Below are 19932 nucleotides of genomic sequence, written 5' to 3' on the forward strand. Positions count from 1 at the left end.
ATGCTGAACGCCTTTGTCCTATACAAGGCGTCAGGACGAACTGGATCTTTCCGGGAATTCCAGGAAGAGATCATCCTTGCCTACCTGTACCCAGGAGGCATGCCTGCCCAACTTCCCCTTCCAGATGCAGTGAGCCGGCTGCATGAGAGGCATTTTCCTTATGCCCTCCCAAGTACCCCTACCCAAAGATGGCCCCAAAGAAGATGTCGTGTCTGTCGCAGGCGCGGATTTAGGCGTGACACCCGTTATTATTGTCCCAAATGTCCTGACCAACCTGGTCTCTGCATCGGGGAATGTTTTGAGCGCTACCATACACTAGTGGAGTATTAGTGTAGGGTACAGCACGACACAGTGTAGGGCACACAAACACAGGGTCTCGAAGGATGTTGGATGTCCATCGACATTTTGAGAGACCCAAGCTGGAAGAGAAGATCGCAGAAGATCGCAGTCCCAAATCAAGACATGAAGAAACAGAAAGAAAAATAAAAGGATCCAAAAACTGTTGTTGTGTCAGTCATTTTATATGTCCTTCTACTCTTCTTACTGTACATTTAAATGTCCTTTGTTTGTTTTTTCATTCTTTTGTGACCTGTTTCTCTTGCAGGTACTCGTCGGCTACCACGCATTGATTTTATATATTCTGACACAAACAGTGTTTGCGCTCAGCATATATGGATACCTTTGCTGATAGCAGCTGTGGTGATTTTCTGATTTCAGCACTGCAGTTAAAATCCTATTTTGGTATACGTGGATAGTGCCGTGTATACCCATCATTAAATTCAGTGGGTGGTTGTTTGGGCGGTTAATGATGAGTAATACTACGCATTATTCCTGTGCTGATTTCTGATAGGTTCTCTTTTTTTCCGTTCAGCCCACAGGCTGCATGAAAAAAAAAAAAAACCTATATGCCAAACAAGGACTAGCAATGTACTGGTACGTTGCTGGACTTTGAGTGGTTATACCAGGATGATGCCTGCAGATTTAGGCATCTTCTTGGTATCGTTTTTTACAGCCAGCGGTCGGCTTACATGTAAAAGCAATCCTAGCAGGTAATTGGCCGCTAGACTGCTTTTACATGCAGTGGGAGGGGCCTCCCCCCCCCCCCACCGCCGCCTTCCGCAGCCTTCCGTGGTTTTTCTCGGGCTCTCCTGTCCCACCGGTTAACCCGAGAGTGCAGCCGGTGGTTCAGTTATCTAACCATAGAGCTAATTGAAGATTAGAATGGCTCCAATCATCTCTATGGCCTAAGATGCCGGAGGCTACGAGCATTTCATGACTTCTTTTTCGCCAGAAATAAACAGGGCCATTGGGAAATTGGGAAAGTATTTTATCACACCAATTTTGGCGTTTTCAGAAGCATTAAGGTCAGAGGAGAGATCTAGAGTATAAAAGACCCCAATTTTTTAAAAAAAAGAGTACCTGTCACTACCGATTGCTATCATAGGGGATATCTAAATTCACTGTGATAGCAATAAAAATGATTTAAAAAAAAAAAAATTAAAGGAAAGGTGTCAAAATAACATAAAAGAGCAAAAAAAAAATCGAGCTTCGCCCCCTTTCCCCCGTGCTTGCGCGCAATGGCACACGCAAGCGTTGGTCTAGTGTCATATGTAAACCGCAATTTCAGCATGCATGTGAGGTATCGCCGCGATCGCCAGATCGAGTGCAGTAATTCTTGCAGTAGACCTCCTCTGTAAGTCTAAAGTGGTAACCTGTAGAGACTTTTAAAGGTTTTTAAAAATGTACGTACGTTTTTGCCGCTGCGCAGGTGTGCGCAATTTTTAAAGCATGTCATGTCAGGTGTCTATGAACTCGGCATAAGATCATCTTTTAAATTTTACCAAACAAATTGGAATTATATAGTGTATTTGTGCAATAAATTTAAAAAAAATGTATTTTTTTCGCAAAAATTGCGTTTGGAAAATCTGTGCGCAAATACCGTGTGACAAAAAAATTTGCAACATCCACCATTTTATTCTATAGGGCCTCTGCTTTAAAGAAATATATAATGTTTGGGGGTTCAAAGTAATTTTCTAGTAAAAAAAAAATTATTTTTTCATGTAAACAAAAAGGCACAGAAAAGGCTTGGTTTTCAAGTGGTTAGAAGAGTGGGTGATGTGTGGCTAAGATTGAGCGTAAAATACCGGGACTGTTCAAACACCCCCCAAATGACCCCTTTTTGAAAAGTAGACACCCAAAGCTATTTGCTGAGAGGCATGGTGAGTCCATGGAATATTTTATATTTTGCTACAAGTGTCGGGAAAATTATTATTTCTTTTTTTTTTGTTGTTTTTTTACAGAAAGTTGTCACTAAATGATATATTGCTCACACATGCCATGTGTATATGTGAAATGACACCCCAAAATACATTCTGCTGCTTCTCCTGAGTACAGGGATACCCCATGTGTGAGACTTTTTGGCAGCCTAGCTGTGTACGTGCCCCCGAAAACCAATCCACATCTTCAGGTTTTCTAATGGCGTAAATTGCTGATTTTACCCCTGACTACCCGTCACAGTTTCAGAGGCCCTGAAATTTCAAGATAGCACAAAACCCCACCAAATTACCCCATTTTGCAAAGTAGACACTCCAAGCTATTGGCTGAGAAGCATGGGGAGTCCATGGAATGGTTTATATTTTGCCACAAGTTTCGGGAAAATAATTTTTTTTTTTTTTTTTTACACAAAGTTGTCAGTAAATGATATAATGCTCACCCATGCCATGGGTATATGTGAAATGACACCCCAAAATACATTCTGCTGCTTATCCTGAGTACAGGGATACCCCATGTGTGAAACTTTTTTGCAGTCTAGCCGAGTACAGGTCCCCGAAAACCAGTCCCCACTTTCAGGCTTTCCAAAGGCGTAAATTGTTGATTTCACTCCTGACTACCTATCAGTTTCGGAGGCCCTAAAATTCCAAGATAGCACAAAACCCCCCCAAATGACCCCATTTTGGAAAGTAGACACCCCAAGCTGTTTGCTGAGAGGCATGGTGAGTCCATGGAATATTTTATATTTTGCCACAAGTTCCGGGAAATATATATATATATATATATATATATATATATATATATATATATATATATATATATATATATATATATATTTTTTTTTTTTTTTTACACAAAGCTGTCAGTAAATGATATATTGCTCACCCATGCCATGGGTATATGTGAAATGACACCCCAAAATACATTCTGCTGCTTCTCCTGAGTACAGGGATACCCCATGTGTGAGACTTTTTTGCAGTCTAGCCGAGTACAGGACCCCGAAAACCAACCTCCACTTTCAGGCTTTCCAAGGGCGTAAATTGTTGATTTCACTCCTGACTACCTATCACAGTTTCGGAGGCCCTAAAATTCCAAGATAGCACAAAACCCCCCCAAATGACCCCATTTTGGAAAGTAGACACCCTGAGCTATTTGCAGAGAGGCATGTTGAGTGTTTTGCAGATCTCACTTTTTGTCACAAAGTTTTGGAAATTGAAAAAAGAGGAAAAAAAATGCATTTTCCTGTTTTTTTCTTCATTTTCCAAAAAAAATGAGAGCTGCAAAATACTCACCATGCCTCTCAGCAAATAGATTGGAGTGTCTACTTTGCAAAATGGTGTCATTTGGGGGGGTTTTGTGCCATCTTGGCCTTTTATGGACTTCAAAAGTGTGATAGGTAGTAAGGAGTGAGATCAACAATTTACGCCCTTAGAAAGCCAGAAGGTGCAGATTGGTTTTCCGGGTCCTGTACGCGGCTAGACTGCAAAAAAGTCTCACACATGGGGTATCCTTGTACTCAGGAGAAGCAGCAGAATGTATTTTGGGGTGTCATTTCACATATACCCATGGCATGTGTGAGCAATATATCATTTACTGACAACTTTGTGTAAAAAAAAAAAAAAATATATATATATATATTTCCCGGAACTTGTGGCAAAATATAAAATATTCCATGGACTCACCATGCCTCTCAGCAAATAGCTTGGGGTGTCTACTTTGCAAAATGGGGTCATTTGGGGGGGTTTTGTGCTATTTTGGAATTTTAGGGCCTCCGAAACTGCGACAGGTAGTGCAGAGGTGACATGAACAATTTACGCCATTAGAAAACCTGAGAGTGTTGATTGGTTTTCGCGGTCCTGTACACAGCTAGGCTCCCAAAAAGTCTCACAAATGGGGCATCCCCATACTCAGGAGAAGTGGCAGAATGTATTTTGGGGTGTCATTCCACATATACCCATGTCATGTGTGAGAAATTTATCTTTTAGTGACAACGTTGTGTAAAAATAAAAAATTAAAAAAAAAAATTGTAATTTTCCCGAAACTTGTGGCAAAATATAAAATATTCCATGGACTCACCATGCCTCTCAGCAAACAGCTTGGGGTGTCTACTTTCCAAAATGGGGTCATTTGGGGGGGTTTTGTGGTATCTTGACATTTCAGGGCCTCCAAAACCGTTATAGGTAGTGAGAAAATGCAATGAAAAATGTACGCCCTTTGAAATTCTGATGGTGGTGATTTGTTTTCCGGCTCCCGTACATAGCTACGCTCCCAAAAAGTCTCACATATGTGGTATCCCTGTACTCAGGAGAAGCAGCAGAATATATTTTGGGGTGTAATTACACATATACCCATGGCATGTGTGAGCAATATATCATTTCAATGACAACTTTGTGTAAAAAAAAAAAAAATTTTTTTTGTCATTTTTCAAACACCTGTGACAAAAAAATAAAATATTCAATGAGCTCAACATGCCCCTCAGAACATTCCTTAGGATGTCTACTTTCCAAAAAGTGGTAGTTTGGGGGGGTTTTGTACTGCCCCGCCATTTTAGCACTTCATGAAATGAGATAGGCAGTCAGAAATTAAAGCTTCGCAAATTTCAGTATTTACACCATAGTTTGTAGACGCTATAACTTTTGCGCAAACCAATAAAAATACGCTCATTGATTTTTTTTTTTGTCAAAGACATGTAGCTAAATATATTTTGGCCAAAAAAAATGACATAAATTGAGTATATTGGATATTTTTTAAAAGACAAAGTTGAAAATGTCATTTTTTTGCAAAATGTTCGCTCTTTTTTTATTAATATCGCAAAAAATAAAAAGCGCAGAGGTGATCAAATACCACCAAAAGAAAGCTCTGTTTGTGGGAAAAAAAGGACGTAAATTTCGTTTAGGTACTGCATTGCATGACCGCGCAATTATCAGTTAAAGTCACGAAGTGCCAAGTTGAAAAAAGGGGTCTGGTCCTTTAGCAGCCAAATCCTCCGGGGCTTAAGTGGTTATAGAACACTGCAAGTTCATTAGGTGATCAATGTAGGAAAAGTCACTCCCATTCAAATCGGTCCTTCACAAAACATGATCTGTCAATGAGATATTCCTTCACAGTAGAAACAGGTAGAACTCTGCAATAAAATTTGTTGAAAGCCTTGCAATGTACATTGATGACCCAGAGGGATTTTCTTTTTATCAGCAAAAGTGGAGTTACTCTTTGAATACCCACATTTGCCTATGAAACCGCTGAACAGGAATTTGTTTTTCACATGATTTGGATAGTTGAAGTGAGTACTAACAATATTTTTTGTGTGAAAATGTTTCACGTCTGTAATAATAATAATAATAAATCTGCCTCAATAGCGGAAACCCCCATCCCTTGCCGTTTTTTTTTTTTTTTTTACTGTCCAGAGGTTTTTCTTTTTTTTTCGCAGTTGCTGGACTTTGATTTGCCAGCAGATGGCACAGTAGGTAAATTTTAGTTATCTGCTTTATTTTTTTTTTTAAATGTGCACTGTGTTGACAGGGGGGTCTGCCTATCAGTGCAAGTACTCTAGGGCTTTAGAATTATCAAATGAGGATAATGATGATCTATGTATGGAAATGGCCTTCATTGTTTTTACTTGTTTATTGACAACTTTGTTTGAACTTTTTTTAGGTGTATAACATAAATGAAAGCAAGATGAGCTTGTATCGGTTACCTCCTTTGCCAACCATCAAGGAAATTATAAAGCTTTACAATTTAAGAGCACAAAAACAACTCTCTCAGAACTTTTTGTTGGACTTGAAACTTACAGGTATGGTGGTGGTGTTGTGTGTTTTTTTTTTTTTTTTACATTTTTCGAGATTTCATGTTATAAGGCTTTGGTCACACTGAATCCGAATTCACTTGAAGTTGCACTATTTCAAAGTCGCATGTCAGTGCGACTTGGAAGACATCTGTGCGACTTCATGCTCAGATGTTAATGCAAGTCGCACCTGAACTTGCAAAAAGTAGTGCAGGAACTACTTTCAAAATTGGTGCGTCCTATTTTTCCGCTTTATTTTGGACAATAGGGTGTGACTTGTCGTCATGTGATTTTTTTTTTTAAATCCAAATCGCATGACAAGTTCCACCAATTTGACCAGGGATTAAAGCTGAAGTTTAATTTGCATTTTATTTTTCCTTTTTCCTTCTCAACCGTAATATGGTTCTATAATGCCATTTGCCAGGTGAAGGTAAATTACCATTATAGCAGAGAGCTAGGAATGTGCAACTCTGTGTGTTTCTAGTTTCAGACCTGCTGTCAATCAGAAAAATGAGTTCTAGAGTTATTGTCGAGGTAATGTTGGCCATACACTAGCTGAAAAATCATTCGAAAATCTGTCATTTTGGTCCGTTCGTTTGTTTTTCGTCCAGTTAATGGGCACAAATAGAAAATCTCTTTTAACTTTTCAGAGCTGAAAAATCGAAAGAACAGTTTGGAAAATTCTGCCGAACGAACGATAAATTGAAAGGTTAATGTGTTTCTCTCCCAAACTGTTTGCACTAGGCATATGTGACAAACTAAATAATATATAAGTCATGCTAAAAATTGATAACCAAAATAATATGTAAAATGTTTGTGATAACAAATTGAGAATAAATTAAATGTCCATAAATATGTCCATAAATAATGAGCGTAAGTAAAGGTGTCCAAGGTGAAAATCCTTATGGTAATATGCTTACCAGAAAGCTGTGAATAGAGTGCCAGAAAATCAATCAAGCAAATCAAGATCAGGATCTCTTAATGCCGGTTACCACCTGAAAGCCTCTTGTGCTTGCAATGAAACCAATGTGCATTTAAAAGTTCATGGAATAAAAAACAAAACGCCATAGCGTAAAACCAAAAAATGGTATAAGTGAAAGAAAGAAGATGCACTCACAGATATTCGGTGCTGGTTTCTGGAAGAGGAAAGAATTGTCTGATGGTGCTATAACTATACAGAGAAAGACTTTCCACCTGAGGTTTAAAGAGACATCATGACTAACCTACAAAATTGCAGGTAAAAGCACAGAAAAATCAAATATTTTAAATGCTTGCTTGCGTCATTTTTTTTCTTTTGATTATTATTTATTGCCTTGGAAGTAAGCTTCTGAACTTGCTGGAAATGTGACTATTCTAGGAAGTGCCTACTACCTCTTTTTGAACAAGTGTCTAATGAATTACTTTCTGTGCTGGGCAAGGTTTTCCACACCTTCCCTCATCTCCCTACATAACCCTTTATAATGAGGTATGGAGAGGAGTGAAAGGGAATGCTTTACTTGAGTGACGGCTCTGAGTCTGCTGGGGCTGCTGACATCACTTCCATGATATTGGTGCCCAGGAGCAGTCTCTAGATTTTTAAATGTCTACAGCTGTGGTCAAAAGTTTTGAGAATGACACAAATATTCAATTTCACAAAGTCTCCTGACTTCGTTTTTATGATGGCAATTAGCATATACTCCAGAATGTTATGAAGAGTGATCAGATTAATTGCAAAGTCCCTCTTTGCTATTAAAATTATCTTAATCCCCTAAAAAACAGTTCCACTGCATTTGTGAAGAAGGCTTTAGGGCACCCAAGAAAGTCCAGCAAGCGTCAGGACAGTCTTCTACAGTTGATTCAGCTGTGGGATCGGGACACCACCAGTGCAGAGCTTGCTCAGGAATGGCAGCAGGCAGGTGTGAGTCCATCTGCATGTACAGTGAGAAGAACACTTTTGGAGGATGGCCTGGTGTCAAAAGGGCAACAAAGAAGCCACTTCTACATGAAAAACATCAGGGACATGATGAATCTGTTTTCATATTGTTTGGGGCATCTGTATAAAACCTTGTCCGGAGAAGAAAAGGATGAGCGCTACCATCAGTCCTGTGCCATGTCAGCAGTAAAGCATCCTGAGACCATTCATGTGTGGGGTTGCTTTTCAGCCAAGGGAGTGGGCTCACTCATAATTTTGCCTAAGAACACAGCCATAAATAAAGAATGGTACAAAAACATTCTCCGAGAGCAACTTCTCCCAACATACAACAACAGTTTGGTGAGGAACAATGCCTTTTCCAGCATGATGGAGCACCTTGCCATAGGGCAAAAGTGATACCTAGGTGGCTTAGGAAACAAAACATCGAAAATTTTGGGTCCATGGCCAGGAAACTCCCCAGACCTTAATCGCATTGAGAACTTGGTCAGTCCTCCAGAGGCAGATGAACAAAAAAAACCCAACAAATTCTGACAAACTCCAAGCATTGATTATGGAAGAACGGAGTGTCATCAGTCAGGATGTAGCCCAGAAGTTGATTGACCGCATGCCAAAGCGAATTGCAGAGGTCTTGAAAAAGAAGGGTCAACACTGCAAATATTGACCCTTTGCGTAAAGTTCATGTAATTGTCAATAAAAGCCTTTGACATTTATGAAGTGCTTGTAATTATACTTCAGTATACCATAGTAACATCTGACAAAAAGATCTAAAAACACTGAAGCAGCAGACTTTTGTGAAAATTAATATATCTGTCATTCCAAAAGAGTTTGGTCATAATTGTCACACAAGGGAGACTTTTACAGGTCAATAACGCACATACTGTAAATGCAATAATTGCACAAATAATTGTTTAGGAAGATTGTTGTTGAAATGAATGTTCTGGCAACAATCTCTTTTTAACCACTGGGCGCTTTCACTCCCTTCCTGCCCAGGCCAATTTTCAGCTTTCAGTGCTGTCACTCTTTGAATGAAATTGTGCGGTCATGCAACACTGTACCCATATGATTTTGTTTTTTCAAATATAGCTTTCTTTTGGTGGTATTCAATCACCACTGGGTTTATTTTTTGCTAAACACATAAAAAATACTGAACATTTTGAAGAACTAAAAACATTTTTCTTCGCTTCTGTTATACAATTTTGCAAAAAAGTAATTGTTTTCCCCTTCACTGATGTGTACTGAGGAGGTGGCATTGATGGGCACTGTTGGGGCTGCACTGATAATCAGGACATTGTTGATCAGTGCCCTGATTATCAGTGTAGATGTCCCCTGTCAAACTTGCCAGTTACTGGCTCTTCTCTCCTCACGCTGTGACAGTGCATGAGGAAAAGAATGGAAATAACCAGCAATTGCATTTATAGAGTTATCAGCTGTGATTGGACACAGCTGATCATGTGGTAAAGGGCGGCTGTGATTGGCCCTTTACCCCAATCTGTGATCAGCTGTGTCCAAAGGACATAGCGGTCACAGAGCATACAGGATACGTGCCGCAGGGGGCATGGTGAAACCTTGTAAATCAGTTCTGTGTACTTGTGGGTCTCTGCTGCTATAGATGACTAAGAGCCATAAGATCGACTGCCTACTTCTGATAGCCCAGAATCAGAGGGAGGAGTTAGGTCTTCACTTTTTGTGATCCACAGGGCCTGGATAACTGTTACATGACACCTGGGGGGTAGCTGAAACAATTGATACCAAGCTCCTGACTTATTTTAATCACTTAAAGCTGAACTGGGCATATTATATAACCGACTGCAAGCAGGCAGGCTATTATCACAATAAAATACACCTATCTGTCTGCTTGTAGGCTTCTCCAGCATGTAAACTGAGCTCCATGCTCACTTTAATAAATAGCTCAGATATCTGTAAAGAAATAGTTAAGGTGGAACTAAAGGAAGTACACTAATTTTCCCAACACTCCCTTGCTGGCATCTTCTCCTGTGTGCTGGGTTTCGGCCACCTTCATTGGCCGGTGCAGAATGATATCCTTCTGCATTTATGCAGGAATTGGTCATCTCGGCACACAGGATCGGCCTAGCCGATGTATGCTGAGCTTGCCAGGTGCAACTCAGTTTGAAGTCCGGGGATCGCTGTGAGCAGGAAGGGAGGCATGTTTTATTGCAGAAGAAACATTGCATGTCTCTTCTTCAAAAAAAGGTCTGTCTGCTTACCGTGTATCGTAGCAGAACTATAGTTCCACTTAAAAAATATTTTAGTAGAACTCACATATTCTACCCGGGTTTCTGCTTGGTGGTTGTAAAGTCTCCTCAATAAACTCCCATAATAGGTTTTCTTATGGGGCAGTAGTAATGGCACTGTTTTTTTCTGCAATATAATCTCTAAATACCTTTTTCTCAGCAGTGATTCTGTGCAGTCACATGGTTTTCTAAAGGTCTAACTCCCTAGTATAGAGACTCCAGTGGCAGGAGCTTCACACAGACCATGGAAATGACAGGAATGGAGGGGGAGGAGGGAGATACTGATGCTGCAGAGAGAGCAAGATAATGGGAAGTCAGTTTACTAACAGGAACAGGCAGGATCAACCAGGTTGTATTCTATAAGGATAAATAACTTTGCAAAAAAATATTAGCTCAAAAATAATGAAGGAAGGATCAATCGAAACAAGGAAGGATTGGTCAAAGAACTGGTCGTTTGATCGGGGTAAGGACCGGTTGTGGTCGGTCGCAGTAACGACCGGTTGATAGAACTAGGATTGGTCAAGGAATAGGAAGGATAGGTCGGTCGATCTAGCACCAGACCTCCCATGAAACTCTAAACTGGTAACCTGTAAAAGCTTTTGAAGCGCCACTAATGGAATTTTTTAGGTACCATAGTTTGGCGCCATTCCAAGGACATATGCAATTTTAAAGCGTCTCATGTTTGGTATCTATTTGCCTAGCGTAAAATCATCTTTTATATTTTAACAATAATTTGGTATTATAGAGTGTACGCATTAAGATAAAAAACCTTCTCTGTGTAGCAGCCCCCCTCAGCCCTCCCTAATACTTACCTGAGGTCCATCTAGATCCAGCGATGTTGCACAAGAGACTCGGCTGTCCGGGACTCCCCTCCTCATTGGGTGAGCCAGCAGCTCAGCGCCATTGACAGCAGCAGGAACCAATCAGTCAGTGAGCCCAACGAGGTGAGAAAAGGTGTGTGGCCAGCTCGCGGCTCCATGTCTGAATGATCATAGGGAGCTGTGTCTCAGCTCAGGTGTCCCCATAGCAAGCTGCTTGCTGTGGGGGCACTCACCTTGAGGCATGGGCCAGGAGCTCCAGCCAGGGATCTGAGAATGTGAGGATCTGGGCTGCTCTTTGCAAAACCACTACACAGAGGAGGTTAAAATAGCATGTTTGTTAATTAAAAAAAAAAAAAAGACCTTAGCATAACTTTAAAGTTTGTTTTTCTCTTACATCCTCTGACAGTCGCCGCCCACTCATTCAGTCTTCACCAATGGGTATTGACCTCTTATCCATAGGAGCAAGCTAGGTATAAGACTTGTTAAAAACAAAGTAATTTACATAGACACACCTATGGGGGCTGTCCCACTGGTCCAATACCCCCTACTATGAGCCATCCCAACCCAGTTTGTATTCTGCCTAGTTAAGGAGTAAGATAGGCTTCCCTGTGCTGGGGCTATGGTCTCAGCCTTTCTTCTATTTTATGATTTTATTTTCTCAAGTGTTTTTTCTTGCACTACTAGCTGTTTATTTCTCAGCATTTAGTTAGTCGATTGTTCGGATGACGACGGCGTTGCGGAGCTGGGAGTCGCACTGGTCGTCCTGGTGTTCCAGGACAGAGGGCCTTATGGAGTCCCAGCCCGCCATTGAGCATTTAGCGGGCTATGTGTATGCCCTGGCCTCGCAAACGACTGTCCCTGTCCTCAGGGATGAAAGCCTGCGAGGTGGCCACCTCACTTGGACGTCTCACCCACGGTTCTGTGGGTTGCTAGCGTCCTGCGTTTTTGGCTGGGGTGGGAGGCTTCCCGTCGATGAGAGGCACCCACGCCATTGGGTACGGTAAGTACATTCTGTGTGGGGCCTCTGTCTGGGGCTGGCAGTCTGCTGATCTGTGGTATCCCCTCATGTCTGTGTGTTTGGGGCTCCCTTACTCCCGGTCCCTGCGGGGGCGCTATCGCAGCGAGATCGTTGGGGGGTGTCCCTCTCATGAGTGACACTGTGTATGTGGTTGGAGGTGCAGACATGTGTGGCGACCGCTGCGGGTTAAAAAACCGCCGGTCCGCCATTTTAGGTGTGGGCGTGCTGCTGGCTTTTTCTGCAGCAATGCATTTAGTGTGTTTTGGCGCCTTACGGCACCATCTTGTGTGTGGCAATGTGTTCTTCTGTGCACATGTCGGTGGCCATTTTCCCGGAGCCTCCCATTACTTTCTATGGGCAACCATTTTTCCTTAGTCTGTTTTTCCTAGTTCAGCCTCATGCAGTGACATCACTTCCTTTTTCTCTGCAGTGGAAATCGGCTGGCGTGTGGTAACACTTGTGGGGTCTGTCTTGCTGTCTTTTGTGGGGAATATCTCTGGCTGTCAGCTCATTCCTACTAGCGGGGTCTGCTTGTATAGTCCTTCATAGCGGTGTACTGCGGTGGGATCGTTGTGTGCTTAAAGGGCCAGTACCTTTTTAAAAAAAAAAAAAAAGTTTTTTTTTCCTGATGGAGTCCCAGGACAGCAAATTTCCCCCAGTTTGGTGGGTGATTCAGGTTCCTCCTGGATGTTCTTCACTGCCTTCTCTTGCTGCTGCACTTGCGACTTTAGGGTCCAAAGTGGATCTTTTGATGGCTGAACGGGATACTAAGTAGAGGCCTAGGCTTTCTCTTTCTTCTGATTCCGATTCTGATATGGTTGCCGTGGACAGTGTGCCCCTTGAGGGGCCTCGTTCTTCCCAGTCTGATGGGGAGGGGGAGGATGAGGAGGGGAATGATTTCCCCCCCTGGGACGGCCGAAGAACGCGCAGCTATGGCTGCGCTGATTACTGCTATTAAGGATACACTACATTTGGAGGATGAGCCCAATCCTCCGGGCAAGCGGTCCTCTTTTGGTACCCGCAGATCCCGTAAGGCGGCGCAGGTGTTCCCTTGCCCCGCTGAGTTCCATGAAACTGTGAATGAACAATTGCGCAATTTTGTGGTGCCTAAACGGTTTCAAGTCCGTTACCCTTTTGAGTCTCCTACGGATTCGCGCTGGACTGTGGCTCCTAAGGTGGATCACACTGTGTCTATATTGAACAGGGCCACTCTGGTACCCACCGAGGATTCCCGGTGTTCCGGGACCCTACGGATAGGAGGCTGGAATCCCTTGCCCGCCATTCCTATACGGTGGCGGGTTCCATGCTGAAACCTATTTTTGCCTCCGTCATGGCGGCTCAGGCTGTGGCAGATTGGTCTAAGGTGCTCAAACGCACCCTTGTGACTGATTCTGCCCCTCCTACTACTTTGGAGATGGTGGACCAGATTTACCATGGGGTCATGTATCTGTGTGATGTGGCCTTCGATGAGGCCCCATTGGTGGCTCGCCTTTCGGGGGTCGCGGTACTTAACCGTCGCTTGATTTGGTTAAAAAGCTGGTCGGCTGACCAGACTTCCAGGAAGACGGTGTCTGACATCCCTTATGCGGGAAATCGTCTTTTTAGGGACTCCCTGGATGAATTGGTAAAAGGTGTCACTGGGGGCAAGTGCACTCTGCTGCCCCAGAATCCTAAGGGTAAGTTCTTCCGCGGTAAGCGGGGCCCTTCCTTTAAACCAAATCAGAGGTCCTTTCGTGCCTTCAAGGCGCAGGACAAGGGAAAACCCTTCAAGGGCCAGGGTGGCCAGAGAAAGCCCTGGGCGGGCAAGCAAAAGGCTGCCCAGGCTGGTGCGGCGGCTCAGTCCGCCACTGCCTGAAGGGGCGCCCTCACCCGTTTCAGGGGTGGGGGAACGTCTGCGTGGTTTCCTCCAACCTTGTCTGCTCCGGATTCAGGACAGGTGGGTTCAGGAAATAATTTGATCGGGCTACAAGATTCTTTCCCTCAAATCTTCATTTGACCCCAGATCGGTTGCTCGATCTTCATCGGGCGGTGCAGGATCTCCTTGCCCAGGGGGTTGTCGTCCCGGTGCCTCATCGGGACAGATTTCGGGGGTTTTATTCAAATCTGTTTACTGTGCCCAGAAAGGAGGGCAAGGTGCCTCCGATTCTGGACTTAAAAGCTCTGAACCGATTCGTGCACGTTCAAAAATTCCGCATGGAATCCCTCCGTTCGGTGGTGGCCTCCTTGAGTCCGGGAGATTTCCTGGCTTCTATCGACCTAAAGGATGCGTATTTACACACCCCCATATTCGAGGGTCGTCAGAGGTACCTCCGATTCGCTAACGCGGAGGAACACTGTTTGTGCCGTTACCTTTCGGTCTCGCTTCGGCTCCAAGGGTGTTTACCAAAGTGCTGGCTCCTGTTCTGGGCCTGTTACGGGCACAGGGCATTGCGTTCTTGGGATATCTGGATGATCTCCTATTAAGATCGAGTGCCAGTCAGAGCCTGCTGCGCGATTTGTCCACTACGGTTCAGACGCTCCAGGAGTTCGGTGGACCATCAACGTTCAGAAGTCGACGTTGTCTCCTTCGGTTCGTCTTCCGTATCTGGGGATGGTCCTGGACTCCGCCCAAGCGAAGGTGTTTCTGCCGGAGGACAAGCTCCGGACCTTGCAGGACGAGGTCAGGTCCCTCAGGGACAACGAGGCCTCGTCACTTCGGACCTGTATGCAGTCCCTGGGGTTGATGGTGTTGGCCTTCGAGGCCATACCGTTTGCGCAGTTTCACACGCGGTCTCTCCAGGCGGAGATACTTGCCAGATGGTACAGGCTCCCCCAGTCCTTGGACCTGAGGGTGTCTCTGAGTCACCTATGGTGGCTCAAGTCCCCAGCGGTAGCGGGGGAAAATCCTTCTGGCCGTTGCTGTGGACTGTGATTACCACGGATGCCAGCCTATCGGGCTGGGGTGGCGTTCTGGGCAACCTGTCTGCTCAGGGCACCTAGTCAGTGGAGGAATCCTCCCTACCGATAAACAACTTGGAATTGAGAGCGATCAGGCTGTGCCTGATCCATTGGTCGGATAGACTTCAGGGCCATCCTGTATGGGTGCAGCCACTGCGGTGGCTTACATCAATCACCAAGGGGGCACCAGGAGTGCCTGGGCGGCCCAGGAAGTGACCAGTATTCTATCTTGGGCCGAGACTCACATCCCGGCGATTTCGGCAGTTCACATTCCGGGTGTGGAGAACTGGCAGGCCGATTATCTGAGCCGCCAGACCCTGGACCAGGGGGAATGGTCCCTGCACCCGGAGGTGTTTCAGATGCTTTGTGCGAAATGGGGATCCCCAGATGTGGATCTGTTTGCGTCCCGGCTAAACAACAAGGTGGGAAAGTTCGTGGCAAGAACGTGCGATCCACTGGCAGACGCCTCGGATGCGCTGGTGGTGCTTTGGCATCGGTATCGTCTGATATATGCCTTTCCTCCGATTCAGTTGTTGTCCAGGTTCCTGCGCAGGTTGATCTCTGAACTGAAGTTGGTGATTCTAGTGGCCCCGGACTGGCCACGCCGGTCCTGGTACACGGACATCGTTCAACTGGCTGTCAAGCCTCCATGGCGGCTACCGTTACGAGATGATCTGCTGTCTCAGGGACCGATCTTCCATCCTGCTTTACAGTCACTGGCTTTAACTGCGTGGCTGTTGAAAGCCAGGTCCTGAGAGACAGGGGTCTTTCATCTGAGGTCATTCCTACTTTGCTCAAGGCTAGGAATGTCTCATCCGGTAAGATCTATTACCGTACTTGGAAGGCTTATTTTGCCTGGGGTGAATCAGGAGGCTTCCCTCCTTGTGCCTACTCGGTGGCGAGGGTGTTGGCCTTTCTACAAACTGGTGTGGATCAGCGCCTGTCATTGACCATGATTAAGGGCCAGCTGTCGGCACTGGCCGTCCTTTTTCAGCGCCCCTTGGCATCTAACTCTTTGATTCGCACCTTTTATTCAAGGTGTGCGTCACTTGGCCCCTCCTCGGAGGGCGCCTCTACCTCCTTGGGACTTGAACTTAGTTCTGGCTGTTTTGCAACGTCCTCCCTTTGAAAACATCAGGGAAATTTCTTTGCCTCTGCTGTCGCAAAAGGTTGCCTTTCTAGTGGTGATCACTTCAGCACGCAGAGTGTCGGAATTGGCGGCCTTGTTCTGCCGCTCCCCTTACCTGGTGGTTCATAGGGATAAGGTGGTCTTGCGACCCAACCAGTCCTTCCTTCCTAAGGTAGTTTCTGATTTTCACCTTAATGAGGACATTGTTTTGCCTTCGCTTTGTGCGAATCCTAAACATCCTAAGGAGTTTGCCTTACATTCCTTGGATGTTGTCAGGGCGATCAGGGTTTACCTGTTGGCCACTGAAACCTTTCGGAAGTCGGATTCTTTTTGTCCTTCCTGAGGGACCTCGGAAGGGTATGGCTGCGTCTGCGGCGACCATTTCAAAATGGATCAGACAGATCAGATTGTACAGGCCTATTCGATTAAGGAACGGGCACCGCCCTTCCCTGTCAAGGCGCACTCTACCAGAGCGGTGAGTGCGTCCTGGGCCTTCCGGCATCAGGCTTCGGTGGCCCAGGTGTGCAAGGCTGCGACTTGGTCGTCAGTGCACACCTTTTCAAAGTTCTGCAAACTGGATGTTCTGGCATCGGCAGATGCCTCCTTTGGCCGCAAAGTTCTGTGTGCGGCAGTGCCTTTTAAGGCAGGGCTTGACAAATTTGCCTGAAATCTAGGAGCCAGCTAAAAAAGTTAGGAGCCAGTTTTTTTTTTTTTTTTTTTAAACGAACAACCAAGCTTTAGTTAATAAAACGGATACTAAATTTACACATAAATACGACTAGAACCCCACTCTCCTCCTATAGCGCAATTGGATGGAAACAGACTGTCTGTCTCTTTCCATCCGCTGCCATCTGATCCGATCCACGCTCTGGATGGATAGAAAATAGAATGACCATCCGTCTGTATTTGGCTGACAGGATCAGATGGCGGCAGATTAACGCTCCATAGAGGAGAATGAAGGGTCTGATCAGGTCTGCCTGAAAAACTGACAGGTGGACCTGATCAGACAGCCCATGTGAAAGGGGCCTTCGGCTGTAGCGATTAGGGAAGAAGAAAAAAAAAAGATATATATATATATATATATATATATATATATATATATATATATATATATATATATATATATATATATATATATATATATATATATATATATCTTTTTTTTTTATCATAATAATTGAAAAAAAAGAAAAAAAAAATTTTTTAACCGCTTGCCGACCGCCGCAAGTAGATTTACTGCGGCGGTCAGCCCCGGCCAGGCAGAGTGACGTTAATTAACGTCACTAGCCTGGGAGGGTCTGGGGAGCGAGCGCCCGCCCGCGCGGTCATGGACCCCCCCCGCGCGCGTGTGACTGGCGGACCCGATGTCCGCCGGTCACTCGGCGATCGTCGGGGGAGAGGGAGAAAGTCAGGCGGCTTGTGTAAACAAGCCACCTGTCATTCTCCTCGGTGTAAAAACACTGATCAGACGGATCTACTATGTAGAACCGTTGATCAGTGTCCTTACGCCTCAAGCCACAGCCAATCACAGTAGAAAGCACGCCCCTAGGGACACACACAGCCCCTCCCTCCCAAATAAAGTTAACCCCTTCACTACCAGTGTATTTTTACAGTAACAGTGCATATGTATAGCACTGATTACTGTAGTAATGTCACTGGTAACCCCAAAAGTGTCAAAAATGTCAGTCAAGGGTCCGATCTGTCCGCCGCAATGTCGCAGTACCGCAAAAAAAATCGCAGATCGCCGTCATTACGCGTTAAAAAAAAAACAACAAAAATGACAAAAATCTTTCCCTTTGTTAGTAAACGCGATAACTTTTGCGCAAACCAATAAAAATACGCTTTTTGCGATTTTTTTTTTTTTTTTTTTTTACCAAACATAGGTAGGATAAAACAAATTGGCCGAAAATGTTAAAAAATTTTGATTTTTACATTTTTTTTTTTTGGGGAATTTCATATAAAAAAATGTGAAAAATATTATTTTTGCAAAATTTACGCTCTTTTTTTTGTTTATAGCGCAAAAAGTAAAAATCGCACAGGTGATCAAATACCACCAAAAGAAAGCTCTGTTTGTGGGGAAAAAAAGGACGTCAAATTCGTTTAGGTACAGCGTCGCACGACCGCGCAATTGTCCGTTAAATTCACGCAGTGCCGAATTGCAAAATACCCCCTGGTCGTTTAGCAGCCAAATCCTCCGGGGCTTAAGTGGTTAAATAAAAAAAAAAAATAAAAAAATTATTTTTTTTTTTCAATTTAAAAAATAAATTAATTATAACCACACTCCCTGTCCACTTACCTTTAAGCAAAGGTAACTGGACAGGGAGATGAAGCCTGCAAAAACTTCCCTCTCATCTCCTCTTGGGAAGGAGATGGGAATGCATTGAGAACAGGCAGTGGAAAGTCATTACTCCCAGCCACCACAAGAGGGCGCCAGTTCCCCATTGGAAGCCTCTCACTCACAGAAGAAGGGCGAAAAGCCGGGGCCTCAATTTTCGGACGGTGCGGAAGTCCCTGCACTCGGGGAGGAGGTGGGGGCGCAAAATGGACAGGACACCTCCTGCAGGGCACCCCAGGCGCCAGGTCGCTAATTCTATTCGCAATTGCGACCTGGAGCCCGGGGTTTGTCGAGCCCTGCCTTAAGGGGACCCTGGTTTTGTGGGTCCCTGGCTGTTGTTTTTTCCCCTTGTTTATTTGCTTTCCTGGGTTGTTGCTCCAGTTGAGCCTTTTTTGTTCCCAGAGGATTTACCTTTCTGTTCGTGTAAGGTTCCTTTCTCTGACTTGGGTGCTGCGTTGCCTTTGTGATGGTTACGTTTCCCACCCCTCATGTCTACACTGCTTTGGGACATCCCATTGGTGAAGACTGAATGAGTGGGCGGCGACTGTCAGAGGACATAAGAGAAAACAGAATTTTTGTAAAATCTTACCGTAAAATTCCTTTCTCTGAGTCCTTTGACAGTCGCCGCCCCCGCCACTCTATTTGGGGTTCTGTGGACTTTAACTGCTTGCTACCAAACTGAGTTGGGATGGCTGATAGCAGGGGGGTATTGGACCAGTGGGACAGCCCCCATAGGTGTGTCTATGTAAATTACTTTGTTTTTAACAAGTCTTATGCCTAGCTTGCTCCTATGGATAAGAGGTCCATACCCCCCCAAAAAATTGCATTTGAAAAACCACTGCACAAATACCATGTGACATAAAAAATTGCAACACCCACCATTTTATTTTCTAAGGTCTCTGCTAAAAAAAATGTTTGGGGGTGCTAAGTACTTTTCTATAAAAAAAATAAAAATACAATTTTTTTATATGTAGGAGAGGAATGTCCGAATTGGCCTAGGTGGGAACTGGTTAACGAAGAGGAGGGGAGGAGTAGCTACAGGGGAATAGCATTGCTCTAGTTAGGCAAGGGTAGGGGGGAGGGGAAGGGAGGAGATCTTCTCTCACACAGACTACAATAAAGACAGGGAGAGGGGCAAACGCAGAGCCGCTGGGCAGATAGCTGGATGACGGAGGCACGCAAACTGACCACGCTATCAGAGGTCAACAGCCATGATAAACATGGTCGGTTGGTCAGATTACAGAGGAGAACATAGGAACAGGCAGGATCAGCCAGGTTTTGTACAACATAGAAAGGGACAATTGACATGGCAAAAGCACTGTGCTATATATTGTGCCTTAATGGGGCAGAAGCATTTTTTTTTTTTTTTTTTTTGGGTTACAACCACTTTAAAGCTACATAAACGGGCGGCCTTTATTTACCTATATGGGTATTTGCTTTACCCCGTATTGTCAATGTGATACTATTTCCATGGCG

General features: G+C 44.4%; 1 protein-coding gene across 1 annotated transcript in view; it reads left to right on the forward strand.

The window, feature by feature from the left end:
- Positions 1–19932, forward strand: part of TFB1M (transcription factor B1, mitochondrial) — a 183097-nt gene that overhangs the window by 18748 nt on the left and 144417 nt on the right. The window contains exon 2 of the mRNA XM_082250264.1: positions 5923–6061. Within this exon, the coding sequence (XP_082106390.1) occupies positions 5947–6061 (115 nt within the window). The 5' untranslated portion in view covers positions 5923–5946. The remainder of the gene's footprint in view (positions 1–5922; positions 6062–19932) is intronic.

This window comes from Pelophylax lessonae (genome assembly GCF_965119305.1).
Source record: "Pelophylax lessonae genome assembly, chromosome: 3".
Taxonomy (NCBI): domain Eukaryota; kingdom Metazoa; phylum Chordata; class Amphibia; order Anura; family Ranidae; genus Pelophylax; species Pelophylax lessonae.